The sequence below is a fragment of the Trichosurus vulpecula genome, chromosome 8 (genome assembly GCF_011100635.1).
Source record: "Trichosurus vulpecula isolate mTriVul1 chromosome 8, mTriVul1.pri, whole genome shotgun sequence".
NCBI classification, from domain to species: domain Eukaryota; kingdom Metazoa; phylum Chordata; class Mammalia; order Diprotodontia; family Phalangeridae; genus Trichosurus; species Trichosurus vulpecula.
Genome location: NC_050580.1, coordinates 131,553,370 through 131,573,142, shown reverse-complemented (window position 1 = coordinate 131,573,142; position 19,773 = coordinate 131,553,370). Strand labels below are relative to the sequence as shown.

General features: G+C 34.4%; 1 protein-coding gene across 3 annotated transcripts in view; it reads right to left on the bottom strand.

The window, feature by feature from the left end:
* MCTP2 (multiple C2 and transmembrane domain containing 2) overlaps positions 1-19,773 on the bottom strand; it is a 214,555-nt gene that overhangs the window by 146,009 nt on the left and 48,773 nt on the right. Inside the window, exons 4-7 of one of the 3 annotated variants that reach the window (XM_036735251.1) lie at positions 15,020-15,162; positions 14,053-14,129; positions 13,382-13,493; positions 9,372-9,407 (exon numbers count right to left, since the gene is read on the bottom strand). In XM_036735251.1, the coding sequence (XP_036591146.1) occupies positions 9,372-9,407; positions 13,382-13,493; positions 14,053-14,129; positions 15,020-15,162 (368 nt within the window). Of the gene's footprint in view, positions 1-9,371; positions 9,408-13,381; positions 13,494-14,052; positions 14,130-15,019; positions 15,163-19,773 lie in introns of those variants that run through there. The other 2 variants (XM_036735249.1, XM_036735250.1) reach the window with 2 other exon arrangements.

Sequence of the window (19,773 nt, the reverse complement as noted above, 5' to 3'; positions counted from 1 at the left end):
AGGTAATTACATAAGACCAAGTCAAGAATTTCAATGATATGAAAGTGAAAGGTTGTGGCACTTGAATGTAACAGAATATTACTATGCTGTAAGAAGCAATTGATTATGAATAGAGTAAAGCATAGGAAGACCCACATAAACTAATGTAAACTGAAGTAGCAGAACTAAGACATGATATATAATGACTACAACAACATAAAAAGAAAGTATCAACAACAAAAAAGATCAAAACTGAAAGCTTTAACATTATAATATCCAAACTTGACCCCAAAGAAGAGATGTGATATAGCATTTCCTCCCACTTCTTTGCAGAGAGAGGATATTATATGTGTTGTGAACTTTAAAAATATCAGACTTCTTTGACATGTTGGTTAGGGTTTTTTTGAATTTTTTTTCTTTCCTCCTGCTCTTTGAATTAAGGCATTGTTTTTGGAGGGCCAAGGGGTGGGAAGAGGGAAATATTAGGAAATTTAGATAATGCTAAAAAAAATAAAAGATAGCAATAAAACTAATTTGGAAGAAGGGTATTAATAAAAATGTATTTCTTAAAAAATATAGGGTAGGGAAAGTCATATGGCCAAGCATATATACTTTCCAGCTATACAGTTACTATGTCTTGAAATATGTAGAACAGCAGAGAAAGTCCAGGACTAGGGCTGCAATGGGAAGGCATAGATATCAGTTCAGCGATACAAGTGGCAATCAGGGACTAAAAAATGAGGCCACCTTGCCCTCTCCGTTCACACAACTATCATCTTAGTTCTAGCCTGTCATTATCACCTCTCCCCTAAGTCATTACAAAAGCCTTTTATATGGTCTCCCAGCCTCATCTCTCCCTTTTCTAGTCCATCCTACACACTGCTGCTGTAGTGATTTTCCTTACAGTCTAAACCATGTGACTTCACTACTCAGTCAACTCCAGAGGCTGCCAAGATAAAATTTAAATTCCTCTGTTTAGCTTTTAAGCCCCAACCTATCTTTACAGCCTCATTAGGCATTACTGCCTCCTACCACCCTGCATTCTTTGATCCAGCCAAATTAGCCTTCTCTCTGTTCCTCATACATGACAATCTATCTCTCAACTCCATACTTTTGAGCAGGTCATCACATATGCCTGGAATTCATTGCCTCTTTAATTCTACCTCACAGAGTACCTTCTCTTCCTTTAAGATTCAGCCCAAGCACCATTTTCTACATGAAGCCTTTACCGATGTCCTCAACTGCTAGTTGGAAGGATTAAATTAAATATCAAATACCATGTATTTAAATACTAAGTATAGTTTATGTTTATTCACTTTATTTTTATATATGCACATGTTGTTTCTCTCACTGAATTTATATCCCCAGCACATAGGTACTTAATACATGACTGATTGTTTCATTGATAGATGCCAACTCCAACATTAGAATTGTTCTCAGAGTTCTCTAACTCCATTTTTTGGGAGGGGGAATGTGTGGATGAAATTTTTAGTAATATTTGAATTCAACTCTGATGTACAAAAAATTTCCCCAAGTCCCTGTTTGCAACTAGGTAGCCAATGGAACAAAGAAGGTAAAAATAGCTCTCTAGCAATATCTATCTAAGGAAAAATGTGAACATTAACCTATAGGTAATTCTTATGATGGTCACTAATCTGAAAGAGTTAAGGAAGAACATTCAGTTTATAAAATACTTCCCCAAAATACCCCTGGCCTGACTTTCATCATGTGAAACTGCTATGCCCTGTCAACAGCTTTTATGGAATGACATGAGGATATCCATGCTTCCATGGAACAGACTTCCAAAAGAGATAACACTGAACAGCTCCTTTAAATTGGAGGAAGCAGATTTTGTAGGCATAAATTCTCCTGGTTCCCATGTCCTATGTGGGAAATTTAGTTTTATTTTTTTCCCTTAAATGATTTTGTAAGGATTTATGTGTAGTTCTGCAATTAAATTTTAAAATGAAGTCTAAGTAAAATAATTTGGTCATGCAAATATGCACACATCAGCTAAAAAAAATGTGGAATTCAACCTACTTAAACAGTAAGGTAGTGTCATCACTAAGTCATTTCCTTTAAAAAAAGAAAAGAAGACCAACATGCTCTCGTCTTTAGAGAATGTATTATATCTTACTTATCATAGTTCTTGGTCAAAGGAAAGGCTTAGTTACTACAACATGCCTGGAGTATACAACATAATAACCAAATGTGATTTGGATCTCCATTTATAATATTGAACTGGGGTTCAGAATTGTGTAAATGACGGTAGATTTTTTTTAGCTATTTTAGCTATTAATCAATCAACAAGCACATATTAAGTGACTTATATGTGCCCTGCCCTGTGCTAGGCACTGGAAATACAAAGGTAAACATCAAATAGTCTCTGCCCTCAAAGAACTCATGTTTTATCATTGGAAACTACATGTATATGTATAAGTGCAAACAAAATGTGTAAGAAATAAATAAATACAATGTAATTTTGGGGACAAAGCACTAGAAATTGAGGGGATCATGAAAGGCTTCATGTCGGAGATAGCACTTGATCTAACATCTGAAAGCAGCTAGGGATTTTTAAGAGGTGGAAGCAAGAAAGGATATATTACAGGGAAAGGGTAAAGTCTATACGAAACATGAAGATTTGAGATGGAATATCATGTCTGAGGAATAGCAAGGAAGACAGCTTGGCTAGATCACAGACTGCATGAAAGAGAGAATGTGTAATAAGCTTGAAAAGGGAGGTGCAACCACATTGTCCAGGCCTTTAAAACAAAGCTTATATTTTACCCTAGAGGTAACAGATAGCGCTGCAGCTTAATGAGCCGACAATAGTGTGGTCAGCTTTCTATTTTAGGAATATGTGTCTATGGGAAGTATAGGGAGGATGGACTGGAAAAAGCTGAGACTTGAGCCTGGCAGTCCAATTAAGAGGAGATTTTTAAAAATATCTTTCTCAATTGTAGGCATGAACTTAAACCTCCTTAGGGAGCCTAGTGGGGCCCTGCTCTTGGGGGGTGGGGCTCATAGTGGTGCTGGACATTGCTTAGGTGTTTAGCTCTACTGTAGCTCAGAACTCCTGAGCCCAGTCAATCCACTGCCCTTAATCTCCCAGTAGGTGGGATAACAGGAACATAGTTGCTTCCCTACATTATGGAAGATAGGGCTGGGTGGGAAACAAGTGAGTGGTCTGGAGTGCACTGGTATTCCTGGAGCCCTCATCTGTAAAATAGGGATAATGATATCCTCACAAGAATATCCTCATAATAATAGCCTCACAAGGCTTTTATGAAGATCAAATAAGATAACATACGTATAAAATTTGTAAATTGTAAAGCATGATATATGTTTAATTAGTAGAAGTAGTAGTTTATTAGCAGTAGGAGTAGCAGCAGCAGCAGAGACAGCAGCAGTAGTATTAGTAATATAGTAGTACTGCTAATTGTAGTATTAATAGCAATAGTAGTGGTAACAGTAGTTGTAGTAGCATAAGAATAATTCAAGATGAGAAGCCCAGACAGGTCACAATCCATTTCAGCGGAGGGACTATCCCCATTCGTGAGACCACCAATGCATAGCAAACACTGGAGTAGTTGGAAGCTCAGCCTTCTACAATTAAAATAAATCAAGCATGACTAACCTATTTCTACCAGGCCTAACCTAGGCTCTGTATTAGAACAACAGTAGCATCTTTATAGTCTGCAGAGAACACAGCAGTGATGGTCCTTGGGTGGTGGTAGAGAGGGGGTGAAGGGATGTGGAAAGGTATCATTAAGCTTATGAATTCCTGATCCCTAGAAAAATGAACAAATCCACATTAAAAAAAACTGAGGCAGATGGAAGTTGTGCCTTACCCTGGCTCGAATAACTTTACTAGCTAATGAAACTAACTAGCCCTCCTAGTACTACTAGTCTTATTTTACTAGCTACTCCTACTGAGCCACCTAGCTGTCTTTATAAATACAATTCTACAAAACTACAAATATAATCCCATAACTTCAGGGCAGGAAAAATAAAACTTTTTTTAAGAGAGTAAGATGGGATTCTGAATGGGAAATGGAATTGGGTTGAGAATATGTGTGACTGAAGTGAAAATGGAAGAGGAGGAAATATATTCACTCTCTGCCTCTTATAATCTGTCTCCAACTGAGAGATGTAAAAATAGGTTAGAATTTTCACAAGCAGTACATACAATCATATACAAATCCAATGTGTTTAGGGATTCCTACTCAATAAGTAAATATAAAGTGTGAATGAACAATCTCTGAATATACTTGGAGAGGAGAGGGGAGTCACTTTCCCTTTTCCCAACAATATAATATATAATGGTCAGTGTGGTATGATGCAGAAATGTCAAACTCTCTGCCAGGAAAACACGGAGTGCAGCCTGAAACAGATGAAAATGTAACTGGGAAACGTTTAACAAATATTAATAAAAATACTGTGTGACATAGGTAATGTTAATTTGTGGTTTTTAGGTCAGCATGTGTCTGCAGGGATTTGATTCTATTTGAATTTGATACCACATCTGGTGGATACATGTAGATGAACTAAGAGACAGTACAGCCTGGGTTCAAGCACCACTTCTGACACATTCTGGATGTGTGATCCTGGACAAGTCACCTCTCAGTGCCTCAGGCAACTCTTTAAGACCTAAGGAGTCATTCCACGATTGATAGAGGAATTTCCTCACCAGAAGCTCTCTATATAGATAACGTCACAGACCTAATACAAAAAGTAACCCATCAACAAACAAACAAAAAACAGGTCTGAATGAATCACTAATGCTTTCCTTTGCTGTGCAGTCACAGAGCAGCATAATTTAATAGGTAAATAGCATTTCTCCCCACTTCTTTCCTAATCCTCTTTTTTAAAAAAATTTTCTCATATAGCTAGCTATTCATATACTAAGAAAGCTGCTATTTGGCTAAAAGTGTTTAAAACAATTTCCAGCCAAGAAAGTGCTCAAATCCACATCATGTCACTCTTTCTACAAATTACAAAGTCTACAAAATACATCAGCAGGTAGGGAGATATCAAAAAAAAGTGATGTGTCACATCGTACTCTGAAGGCAACCTGAGTATGGTTCAAAGAGGGGAGAGAGGAGAAGAGGCCTCAGAAGGAGAGAAAAGAAGGCACAGAAAGAACTTAAATCTCTGTGACTAGGTCAAAGTCAAGACTGTAACCACCATGATTTGCAAAAAGAATTGTGGGAGTCTCACTCATTAGGCAAGCAAACCAGCCAGTGGAGGCAGCTGCCCTCTGGGAAAGGGGAAAAGAAAAAGCATTTAAGCTGACAGGAGATTGCTGAGATGGCACTGTACCCTGTGGCATCTGAGTTTGCTCCTTGAGATTTGCCAATGCCAAAGGGCGTTTCTAGAAAAATCAAATACACTGAGGCAGACAAACAAATAAAATTAAAGCAGGATGAGAAGTGTGGTAGGGAATAGGGACTATGCCTCATGATAAGTTAATTCTCAGGATTCCGAAGTAACCTTTTAGCCAATTTATTCAATCAGTTCACTCTGACTGAATACATGGCAACAGAACAGGGATAGCTGGCAACTCTGTCACTCAAATTGTTGGCCAACCATCCTGCAGGTCAAAGTGAGAGTTTCCCCAAGCAAAACAAATTGTTTATTTGTCTAGTCGTTTCCCAGTGCTTCTGCTTGCCTGGATACTGTTTACTGAGACCATCATCTCAGGGACAGAAAATAAGTGACAAAGAAAGAATCAGCAGTATATTCTTACCCAGCTACTTAGAGGGTTACTGAGAACTTCCAATGCTGGGAATAGCAGGATGCTATTGGAAGGAGTCACAAGCCTAGGGTTCAATGCTTATATTGACCTTCAAACAACAAAAGAATGCTCCACATGGGCTAGAGTGCTAAATGATATTCAGGTGGCTCACAAATCCATGCTGCTGGTCACAAGAGAGGCCAAGTGAGTGTACAGAAAGCTCTGATCCAATTCAGCACCCTTAAAAACCAGTATCTCATGGTATATGTTCTCAGAGTAAAAGAATTCTCTTTGTTCTACATGAAGGGCAGCACATTACGTTAGGCATTCCTTTTTGGGTTTTATACATAAAAGCTTAAGGAAAATAAGACTAAAAGTGGTTTATTTATGATATTTAGAAGTGTGTGGTATGGTCAAAAGATTGCTGGAGTTAAGAGGGACCTGAGACATTAATTAGGTAGTTGTGTGACGAGAGAGATGTCACTAAGCCTGCCCATCTTCCTTTCCTTAGTGCAAGACAGAGATAATAACAGGAATAATATTTGCTTTAAGGGGTGGTTGGGAGAAACAAATGAAATTATATAATTATAATATTTTTCAAACTTTGAGACTTAGCAGTTGTAATTATCAGTTATTATCTATAATTAATAATATCAAAATATAAGATAGAAGTAAAATTTAGTAAACTCTGTAAATTTATCTGTACTGCAGATTACATATAGCTACACACACACACACACATACACACACATACACACACACAGACATTCAATCCACAATTCTACCTAATTTTCAGTGAAAGGGAGAATTCATCTTGACATTATTTTTAAAAAAAATCAAAATGAGAGCAAAGAGCATGGATTAATTCCTAAATCATTAAAAATATTCTGTACATAATCTGTTTTACAACTTGAGATAGAATGTCAAGAAAAAAAGTATGAAAGAAAGCCCACAAAGGTACAATACTTGGGAACCTTCTGTTTGATGGGCTAAGATGATGCCATTTAACTCATATCATTTTGGATGCAATTATGGATATAAAGCCAAGTTATTACTAAAATAAAATTGAGGTAAACAAATAACCATTTTCACAGTTAACACAAGCACTTAGAACCACTAAAATTTGGGACACTTTTTAATATGGTAATTCTGTACTCTTAGGATGCTTATAGAATGCATTTTAAAAAATATTATGAGAGAACTCAACTCAAATTTAATGTTGTAGAATATAAAAACCCTATATCAACAAAAATTAGTTGGCACATCTATGTCTAAATTACCTTTTGTTAGTCTTTAATGAGTGACAATGGGTTTTCCACATGCTTATGTTAAAAAATGTAAATCATTTCTTATTTCCCGTTTTCAAATAAGTAAAAATCCCAATCATTGATTATTTAGTATATTCATGTTATGTATTTGGGGATGTCTATGTGTATACACACACATGTATGTATGTATATAGGTATGTGTATATAGTGCATATATATTCATGTACACATGCATCTCTATTTAGATATATATTCTGGAGTAATTCAGTTACTATATGGTATATTATACAGTTAGAATTCCCTAGGTGCTCTATGATTTTTAAGCCTTTTTTTAACAGTAGGAGAACTGGGAATGCTACCACTGAGCTCTGCAAATATAGATAATACTGCTCTCCAGGATCCCATGTTTCCTTCATATTTTTGATATCTTTATCCAGGCCGTCAACATTTTTTTTACCCCACTCCACTCCTTTGACCATTCTTCCATAACCTTTCCTGTCCTCCCTAGACTCCAATATTCCCCAAGCTCACAATTTTTCTTTCTAGCCTTTATGTTCTTCCACAAACTGCCAGTACTGTTGCACAGACCAGAGTTCCCTAACTAAAGATGGTTATTGATGTGCAGTACTAGTTTTTTAGTGCGGTAGCAGAATCAATAAACTAGAAAATACTGCTTTGTCAGGTTTCACCAAAGCATTCTGGGAAATTCTTTACTGTTTCAGATGGCTACAGAAACTCTTCTTAATGTGTGAGAGCTTGAACTAGGTCTTCTTTGGTAAGAACTGATGCTCTTCTACCCTCTAGTGACTATAATAGAATAAAGCAAAAGTTTAGGGAATTTTTTTTTTGGAAAATGAATCATGATATTTTCCCTAATCCAATATCATTATTTGTCACCTTTTAGTTTTATTTTAAAAGATACTAAGACATTAACCAGAGCCTTGGGAACCAAATGATCTGCCAGGATAACATAAAGCCTTATCTTAAGTTATTTTTAAAGTATCCAAAAATGCAAAGATTATATAATATGTCAAGATAGTAACACAAACAGAACTTTGGCTCTTCTGAAAACCAAAGGGCACAATTTGAAGCACTATTTTTTTTCTTGTAAGCATCTAGCAACTGTCAGACCTAAAATATCTCTTTATACATTTTAAGCACATACACACATATTCCACATATATTAGTGCTGCAAACTTAAAACATGTGCATATGTATATGTGTACAAACACTCATATGTTTTCATAGTTGCAGTAGACATTACAGATGACATAATTCAGATATCTTATTTACTTTTGGAGAAACTGACACCCAAAGAGGTCATCTAAGCAGTTAGTGAGAGGCTGGGGTTTAGAATCCAGTTTTACTGACTTCTAGCCCCACATCTTTACATTATGCCACACATACAGACACAACAGATATAGTGCATGGCAATTTACCTGGCAGAACAGCTTTCAGATGAACTCAATAATTAGCCTTCATTAGTCAACTCAAAATTGCTGAACTGATCATTCATTTCTGCCTCCCCACCTTCAACATCTTCCAGTATTGGTATTTGGCTACGTGAGTTAAAAACACCCTAACATTTCTTTTAAAACTTACTTTGGGATTGAAAAGACTTTTTATGACACTGGAACCCACAAATATTCATACAAAATTTATAGCAAATAAGACTGAGTAAATAAGATAGTACACACATTTATCACGAATATGCGTATGTGCATATGCATATATACACACAAATATATATACAGACTTCCAACACAAATTCAGAAGCTGCACACATACATATACATATTTCATGTTCCCTCATGAATATTTTTAGGTAATTGCTGACTCAAAAGCAATACAATACAGATTTCTGGAAGGAACTCAATATAGACTTTCAAAAAATAGCATATAATTTTCTCAATTAACATTCTAATATTTGCTTCTATTATCACTAAAGATAACTTAAAACTTAAAAAACTAAACTAAAATTAAAAAAATTTAAGCTGTTGGACACCCTCTAATTATAAGAAATGTTAAAAATTGAACATATCCAAGAGTAATGCAAACATTATTACTGAAAATAATAGCCAATTGAGGAGGTGCTCCTGGTTCTCAATTGAAGCACATATGTGTATGTGTGTGTACATGCTATCTTTCTATTCAGTCTTGTTCGCTATGAATTTTGTATAAATGCTTGCAGGTTCTAGGGTGGAAGTAGATCAGTCATTTATTTAATAAATACACCTAGAAAGGCTCATTACTTCCCATTTATCAGAAAAATGCATTAAAAATGAATATTGTGATATCTAGAATTTTGTTTATCTAAGTCATGACTATATAAATATTATCTAAAAAGAATTTATGAAGCAATTTAGGAGAAAAAAAAGTAAAATTACCTTACGTGCGCTTAACCTCTTCCGATTTGACCACCTCTAACAATTGTTGAGTAGCATCCCCCAAAATTTCATGTAAATAAATGAAGAAAGGGGAAAAAAGAGAACTGTTAGTAACAATAAAATGGGTTATAATTACAATAGTTTGTAGCTAATTTATCAGAATTAAAGGGAATTAATTTGATGCCAAGGTGAACATTACAAAGGAAAACAGAAATAAAGAAATTTTAATGAAATAATATTCTGATAGTTTCCAATAAAAGATAAGGTGAAGCTGTCAAAAATAATAGTCTTCTGTAGTACATTATTTATGTTTGAAATTCAATTGAAAAAAAATCACAATAAAACAATTACACTTTTGAAACAAGCTGAAAAAAATTCACAAAGATAAAGTATCTCCAGATAATATTCAGACTTTGAACACAAGTTCAGAAGCCAATACATGAAATTTACATGGCTTCATTGATTAGTATACATCCTTAAGATGGCTGAAACAATCAAATTTATCTACCATTTAAAAATACAAGTCAGAGAGGTCTTATAAATAAGTGATAGAATGGAACATTAATTTTGAAAGAGTTGGGAAAAGAACCTTAGGACTTCACTTTACACATATGTGTGTACGAATAGATATATGTGTGTATGTATGTATATATGTATACACACAAACATATATAGGTACACATATGAAGAATCTGGATCATTACTTAATGAATAAAAAAATGGAGGCAAATTTGCTTAAGTATTGAGGGAAACAACATTTTTTCAAACAGCAGGAAGCTTTACCATGCACTTTATTTTAACACTCATTTGTCATACCTAAGTTGAAGGTATTTTTATTCTCTTCCTATACTATTATTTCATTATACCTGTTGTTGCCTGATTCAGTAAAGATCCACTCTACTTAGTTAAATGACTAACTGGTTGCTAAAACTTGAATAAATGCTAGAGATTGCATCTTAATTATGAATATAATCAAGCATACTACATTTAGTATTATATGTATTCTGACATGTCTATTGGGGTAGGGAGGAGACTGTTTGGGTAAATGGTATATTTCTCTCTTCCAGCATACTTTTCCAACAAAGTATGAATGAGATAATAAGTAACTTTTGGAAGAAAATGCAATGTTTCATAGACCAAAACCAGATATATCATTGCAGCACTATTTTTGCCATATTTTTCATTAAAAGTCCATTTCCTCCTTTAAAATCTCAAGTTCAACAAATGGCATTAGGTTACATGTGCTGCAAAATGGATATTAAATTTAGTTCCTGTTTTTCAAACAATTAGATCATAAATTTTATAAATTAATTTCTTTAAGTTCCCAAGTACATTGATACCAGTTCTATAACCTTCATTTTAACCTTCCTCCTACAAAACAGTGTTCTTGCATATGTTCACTCCAACATAAACACAGGTAAATTTCTCAAGGCATCACAGCACCTGATTATTTGTGACAATTTGGCATAAACCATATTTTAGATACCCTTCAACTCAGGCTACTCAAGGAAAGTAATCAAATCAGGGTAATTCTGAGATCCACTTTAATCCAGATATGCCTAGGAACTATACTATATTAAACTACTCTTTAAATCTGAATATAATTCTTTAAAAGCATACTTTAATATTTCCAAACAAAAAATTACTTGGAAATCATACATGCCATTCACTATTGCAAATAGCAAAGTTTACTATTATCACACACTTAAGTGTATTTTAAATAAATTTAAATAAAATAACAAGATTGCCATACTCAACAATTCAAAACCTATATAGAATGGAGGTAATTCTAAATTATTCCTTGATGATTTCAAAGATTAAAAAAAATTCACTTATCTTCAAAAACATACATACACACACACACACACACACACACACACACACACACACACACACACACCCTTCTTGCTTTGGATTGGACCTATGTGGAATTGCTAAACAGAGCTTCTTGTGACAAACCTCACTCTATCAAGGTAGATCGCTACCTGCTCTGTAACTTATACCCTCAGAGAGTTGTCTTTGCATTAAAAATAAAAATTTAAATAAAATGAGTAACTTTTTAAATAGACCAACTCAATGTTCACAAACTTTCTCACATATACAATGACACTGAAAGTGTAATATTTTCTTTTAAAAATCCACGAGTCATACGAAAACCACAATATTTTCAGATGGAAATTCTCCAAATTAAAAATTCCTTTTAGAGAATGTGAAACTAAAGGCTTGGCTCCATACCAAACAACATTTGTTTTGTACAGCATATGGAGATTATGTAGTTACTATTCTCTGTAGCAAGGTTACATATCGAGAAATCTGAGTTGGAAAAACTAAGTTTATCCATGAGACCCTCAGGCAATTGATGTTCCATCAGATCATCCCAGTCTTCTATATGCTTAAAAAATCTTTCCAAGCACATAAAATGTATATTGAATTTTGTATAAATACTTTAGGTACTACTTCAATTCCCAATCAAAAACAAACATGCTCAACCAGGTTAGACATAAAAACAAGGACTTGATATTTTGTTTGTGGTCCTATCAATGATTCCCTAAGAGATCTTGGGGAGGTTAATTCACCTTGATGCTTCAGTCTATTCACAGACAAAAAGCATGCCTCACTATGCTGAATAAATATGGATAGTTTTCTTCTACATTCTTATATGAGGGATTAGAAATTCCAGTTAGTCATCTCACTTTTACTGTAGACTACAAACCTGTGTGATTTTATTAGATAAATCAAAATTCCTTAGGTAATTAAAAAAGTAATAACTAAAAGCAAAAATTTAAAAAAGTAAATGAAGGGAAATGGTAAAGTTCATTTCTACTATCACCCTTTATCCAAACCCCATGCCTTTTCCAATAATCACTCCCTTCCTATATCACAACTTTTTTTTCAGGTTTCAGTATTTTTCCAACTGACAAATATCTACTCTAACAGTAGGCTACAGATTTGCACAATTTATTCTGAAAATAAAAACCAATAAACCCATATTTTATCTATTTTTTCACCTATAAGGTGGTGATATTTTTAAAATTGCTTTACAAATTGTATCTATCATAGATATATTTTTATTACAGTTTAATTCTCTAAAAAGTCAAGATATCTCCCCGAATATAAAATGTTTAAAGAATACATCTACTTCATGCTTCATAAATACTGTGATGAAATCATTGTTTGTTCATTACCTAAAATTCTTGACCTACCAATCATTTATGCACACTGTTATTTTCATTCACTTATAGAAAATTCTAATATTTCAAAAAGTATGTCTTGAAGAACATATGAATGGAAAACATGTTGGTTAAAATAAATTACAATTCTATGAGTTTATATTTAATACTGCAACAATCATACAATGCAACATTTAAATCAAGGAAATTATTCCTCACAGCTGAGCACTGCATGGGTCATTTGGAACCTAGCATAAATTGTAAACAAAACTGTCAAAACATACTTAGAGTCATCATTCAGACTATCATTAACATAACCCTAAAACCACAAGCTACATATGTTCTTTACAGTTTTCTAAAATAATATGCATAGCCAAAATTGAGATACTTTCTCTTTAGATCTACTCCTTCTAGGGAGAAGTATAACATTTAACTACTAATAAGTCAAAGAGCTCCTTCATAATGATATCTTTTATAATATAAGAATGAGAGGCAGCATAATATAAGTACATAGGTGGACCTTACATCAGGAAGACCTGGGTTCAAATGTGAGCTCCAGCATATATTGGTTGTGTATGGCTGTATGAATAATATGATCTTTCAGTGGCCAAGGCAAGTCTCTAAGACTACAAGTTGCAGAGAAGGGGCTGATCTCAATGGCAGAATAAGATGCTTACCAAGAGATCATCTACACCAATAACACATAAAAAACAACTGTACAGATCTCAATATTTAATCTGATAGAGTAATCAAAGAAGGAAGTCCACATTTCTTTTCACAGACACACACACACACACACACACACACACACACACACACACACACACACCTGTCACTTACATTTCTCTTGAAATCACCTTGTTTGACTACCAGGTTTAGGTTTAAAACAATAACCCCCATGTCTTCTTCTAAACTGTTTGGGTCTTCCAATTTTAAAATATGTTCAGTCGTTCTACAAGCAAACAATAATAAACAGCATTAGAATTTTCAGATATACTAAAGGAAATGTTATATTGTGAATTAGAAAATTATGGAAAAATTTTTCTACTTCTGGTTTTGAAGTATGCCACAATACCGAAAACCATCACCCACTTCAGCTAAGGGGAGGTGTGGGAAGTGGGGTTTGGGGGTGGGGTGCTAGAAGTAGAAAGGTTGGGAGAAGAATTGATGAAATTAAATGCTCAACAACATCTTAACAACTGGCCAGTTATTTTCCTCACTTTTTCTATTAGATATTTTGGTGACAGTTTCATTTTAGTATATATGATTGTTCTTTGTAAATCATGTCACACGAGTGGTTTGAAATCCAGTCCAAATGTTTACTAAATTTTATAACCTCTTTCATCTGTTGTGTCACCAAAGATATAAAATTCAAGTATATTTCTTTTGTATGGAATAAAGCTACTAAAATTCTGTGAAAATGGTAAGCACAAATATTCTATGGTAAGAATTATCTCATTATGTCTTCCTATGTTCATCTTGTGAAAATCATTTTAGAAAAGATACAGTACCTATTAAGCTCAAGGTCACTAAGGACTACAAAGGCAGAACCCATGAAGTCAGATGTAGTTAGATCTCGATCATAGACCTGAAAGGGAAGAAAATAAAAATCATCCGTGGTTTGCTCATAGTTATCAAGTATATTAAAAGCATTATCCAATAAGATGTTAGTGACTATGAATTGAATTTTTTAAGCTCTGCATATAATATATATGCAGTTATATAGAAGTCTATATAATATATTACTAATTAATAATATACCTTATTATTATATTCAGAGATACACATGTATACTACATTATACCACACTATGATTAATAAATATCACATTATATATAATGATGTGTTTTTTAGACAAAATTTAAGACAAAATTAACAGATCCCTACTAGAGGAAGAATTCACTTCACCTCAAGGATTTTACTTCTCAACTTTGAAACATCAAAAGAAAATTATATAGAGCACAATTCATATGCATGACCATTTTATATACTTCTTTTCATATGTAATTTTCAACTAGATTTTTTTCCATTTGGAACATATTTGTCAAATAAGCACAAATTTGTTAAATACATTCTATAGCAAAACTCATAGGGCTATTTCAACACAGTTGTTAGAGCAATTGTTGCTTGCAACTGGCACCTTAACATTCCATTAAGTATAAACATATTTCTAGCAAGAAACCCTTTATTATTTATCATCACTGCATTACAGGTAATAACTTCTATATTCTGAAAGTTTAAATGCAGAGAAAATTATCCTAACTAAAGGTTTCTGTAGCTCATACCACAATAATCAGTGTGTAATGGATATGAATACACAGAGTACAGAATTTTGTCCTGTATTCAAATCTTTAAAGCACAGCACTTGAATATAAAGTACTCATTTTATCAAATTCAATTTTGTCATTGATCCTCAACAGAGGAAATAATAGGGGCAAGCAATAGCAATGCTAAAATGTCGCATCCATAGATGGTTACCTTAACTCGCAGCTTTTGATCAAGGCTTTGTATTGGCAATATAACTATCTCATCCCAAACTGGGTTCAGGTTCTTGTATATGACTTTGCTTTTGTACAAGGTCTTGCCATTCAGCTTAAATTTCACATATGGATCACTTGTACCTTTGAAAAGAAACCCAAAAAGGAAAAGAAGAAATAAGAAAGATATTTTTTTTTAAAATCAAGGAATCATAAAACAAAGTCCTTCTATGCCCCCTCAAGACTCAGTGCCCATCCATAAAGTCTCAAGGAAAGTCCTCTTATATATGGAGGGCCCCAGGGGCCAAGAAAGAAAAAAAAGATGAGAAGTGTCAGGATAAATGACATTCCTTCTGCCCCGTCAGTGTGTAGAATCTGAATAGAGTTCTCAGTTTTGTTCTGTGTTGTTTTCTTTTCTTTCTTTCTTTTTTAATTCAAGGAAAAAAATTCACAGGCACCAAGTGACAGTGTCAGAAATCATGGGAAGAAGGCCGTACCTCCCAGTAACAGCAGGGTGTCAGGCAAAAGGGAAAGAAACCACTTTAAAGAGCATGGCCAGATGGTTGACTCTACAGGACCTGCAGATTCTTTTAAAAAAAAAATCTCTGAAGCCACTGAGATTCAAAAGATGGAACTGAACAACGTTCACTGAAAAGGAGGGCGTAGAGATTAAATTGACAGTCAATATCTCTTTTTGACTCTCTGCACCTGGAATAAAGCCTTAACATATTGTTCCACAAGGGCCAGCTGAACTCGAAACCAGTTACTCAGCTGGCCGCAGACCTGACATCTCTGACCTGCAATGGCACCTACTGTGGTGCTTTTAAACGGAACCCCAAGGGGATTAAGAGAATCGCTTATTATAATAGCCTCTGAACCCAAATTACAATGAAGACATGAGGAATAGTCCAATACAAAAATGTCTGCAACATTCAAACCACCAGGAAAATAAAACAAACCACCGGCTAACAGGCAAACTGTTGATGTCGGTAACGTATTATTAGCTACATATATGAGAAAAATATGGGATTTCAAAGTCATGTACCAAATATAATTTTTTGGGAAAATACGAAGCAACTACACAGAAATAAAAGCCTTTCCCAATGCACTTTAAGCAGTTAAATATATTTTGAGTAATATCAACTTAAACTTATAAATAAGAATAGTGTATGTATATATATATGTATGTATATATAATGGAAATGAAAATTACCATATGATAACTGCATATAGAAAATATTTATATTTCTAGAAATCAGGTACAATATTGTATACAGGCTAAAAAGTCTTTGTTATAAAAATTTTAAAATATTCTGCCACTAAATATATTAAATCCTTAACTCCTAATCAACTCTTCAATCCACATTTGTCTTCGACCACCTTTATCTGCCTCTTTAGACAAATCTTTTTGTATTATTGAAAAGTGAAAGTAGTTTCCCACTATTCAAGTAGAAAGCCCATGCCACAAATGGGCAAGCAAAAAAGAAAACAAATAAACAAAAAACTTGAATAGAATAACTGAGGTAACAGTTCAAGGGTATGGGCCAAGGTCATACTGGAAAAGTCATTTTTGGACAAAAAAAATAGCCAATAATCTACATTTCTACCTTATCATTTTAGTTACTACGAAACACTAACGCCAACCTTTTCTCCCATTCTGGCCTCATTTAGCTAAGAGCGCTGAGAAGCATGGTAAAATGAATGCTTTCTAAGCCATCCTCAGATGGTAGTAAGCAACACAGTGTACCCCCTCCCCCTTTTACTGTACAACAGAGGGCCTCTGGTGAGTCAGACTTTAACAATCATTCTGATATATATATATAAAAAACAGTGGGAAAAAAACTATAATAAAAAGAAGCCTTTAATTAAATGAAATTGCCACTCTGGGATCAGGCCTTCATGCCTGTCAGCTTACTCTCAAAATAAACATCTCAAAACTAGGCCTCAGTGGTGTCACTTTCTCACAGGCAAGGCATACTGGGTAATCCCTAGGCATCTTGACAGCTACATAATGTTCAAACTGTTTCACGGGTGAATGGCGGCACTTGCGTGAAAGAAAATATTAATGTCTGGAATTAATAGAGAAAAGGATGATGGTTTACAAAGCCAAACAAGGAAAAAGAGTGTCAAGTTAGTACAGCGTTAATTGTTAGGGAAAATAATTGAGAAGGGGGGTGGAGGGGTTGGTGCATGCGGTGGTTTTCTATCTGCGCTTAAATGTCTTACTGTCAGGGAAGTAACATCTCAACTAGGCAGGCTCTGAAAAGGGGTCGGCTGCTCAAGAATACACCTCCCGCATTATACAAATGATGAGATGACATCTAAATAGGACTTTGACCTTTTTGTTGGGAGCTCCATAAATAATATGGGTCTATGGCAAAAAAAAAAAGAGGTAATACAGTGTAATGGAAAGAACAATGGCCCAGGAGCCAACAGACGTAGGTTCTTGTCCAAGCTACCACTAACAAGCTGTGTGGCTTTAGGCTAGTCACTGAACCTTTCTAGATTTCAATTTCCTCATTTATAAAATGATGAGAGCCCTGTTCTTACTGCTTTTGTGTATGTTATGGATCTCTTTTGTAGTCTGGTGAAACCTATGGACTCCTCAGAATGAAATTTGTTTTCTATATTTATATTTTAAGGAAGTGATCAATTTCAGTTGGAGGTAAGTGAAAATAAAGATATAATTTTTTCCCCATTGCAGTTCACAAACCACTTAAATGATTTCTTCCTCCCTCCCATCTTCTCTCCCTCCCTTTCCTCCCTTCCTTCCTTTCTTCCTTCCTTCCTTCTTTCCTTCTTCCCTCCCTCTCTCCTTTATTTTCTTCTTTTTAGTGGGATTTATGATTTATTGGTATAGAGAACTAACTCAATTTACAAATGAATATTGGAGTTGTCTTGGGCATTGAGAAGTTAAGTTACTTACTCAGGGTCATAGAGCCAGATCAGCCTTCTATCCGCTATGCAACACAGTTCATCTTTCCTTGCCTTACTTTTAGCACAGTGCCTGGAACATAGTATGTGCTTAATAAAAGTTTTTTGATTTACTAAAATCTTATAATTCCATGTACATTAAGAGAACCAAATAGCCTAAATAAGAATTCTACCTTGATATGGCACCAGTAGATTAAAAATTAGGTGGCAGGTAGGTGGCACAGTGGAAAGAGTGCTGGGCCAGGGAGTCAGGAAGACCTGAATTCAAATTTGGCCTCAGACACTCACTGAACTATGCAATCCCAGGGAAGTCACTTAACCCTGTTTGCCTTGGATTCCTCATCTATTAAATGAACTGAAGAAGGAAATGACAAATCACCCCAGTATCTGCCAAGGAAACCCCCAATGGGGTCACCAAGAGTCAGACATGACTGAAATGACTGAACAACAAAAGGTTAAAAATTATAGAAAATCACACACTTCCAGATTACTTAGCACTACTACTTACAGACTACTTATGGTAAGTTAGGAATAAGACCGAGTATATTAATAGCAGCTTTATTTAGGAATAGCTAGACATTTGTTGTCTTCTACATAGGAGTGGGCAGGGGGAACAAAACAAACATTTATCCTGGAGTCAAAAGGCCTGGATTCAAGTCTCAGGGCTGCCACTTACTGGGTGATCTTAGGTAACTCCAAATATCTCTAGGACTCAGCTTCCTTACCTGCAAAATGAAGCAGGTTGGCCTTGATGATCTCTCTAAGATCCTTCCAGTTCCAATTTTCTATAATGCTATAAAGTATCTAATATGGTGAAAATCTATGTTTATATTGTCCTATGGTTGTAAGTTTCTATGCAGTTTAAACTATGATTAGTTCTATTTCTGTATTTGTAAATTGCAGAAAAACACTATTTCATATATTCCTCAAAAGGTTTTGTTATAAATTTAAATTAAAAATGATGAAAAGAAGTTTAGTGATTTAGACTATTTGGGGAGAAAATTACAATGAACTTGCTGAAGGGTAGTGTTGAGGAATGTAAAACAGATAGAATTTGTCATTTTTTGACATTCCACAATCATACATTCTGGTGTTTCAACACCTAACAAATATGACAGCATTGACTCAAACCCTCACTAAAATTAGCCTTACTAAAAAACTGTCAATCCTGACAGAAATCAGAGAAATCAAGACAAAAATCAGACAGAAATTAAGAAACATGTTTATTACTTAAGACATTTGCCAATCATTGGAAAAATTCTCCACAGAAAAAGGATTTTTAATAGAAAATCTTAAATGAAAGGTTTTCTTCTCATTATTGTGATTTCTTAATGAAGTTATTCCACCTTTTCCCCAGTTCTTTTCTGTAATAAGATTTATACAGGTAACATAACTTTATTTTAAAAATCTGCATGAGAATGATGACAGCAAAATAACTTCTATAATGACAGCAACATTTTAAAGAAAAATAACTTTGTAAGATTTTAGAACTATTATCAAAACAATAACAAACCATGCTTCTAGATGTCCATGGATGAAACATGCTACCCACCTCCTGCCAGAGAGGTGATAGACTTAAACTGTAAAGAAAGACATACATTTTTGGTCATGTCCAATGTGGGAATTTGATTTAACTATTAAGATTTTTATAAGATTTTGATTTTTTAATTGCTCAATGCAAAAGGGGAGCAGAGGGGTAAGAAAAATGTTATCAATAGACTTAAATTTTAAAAATTTTCATCGCTTTGTATTGTCACATTTCTTTGAGAAGTCAGCATTCATCTACTAGGTCAGAAATGTATTTAGGGATAGTACACACTA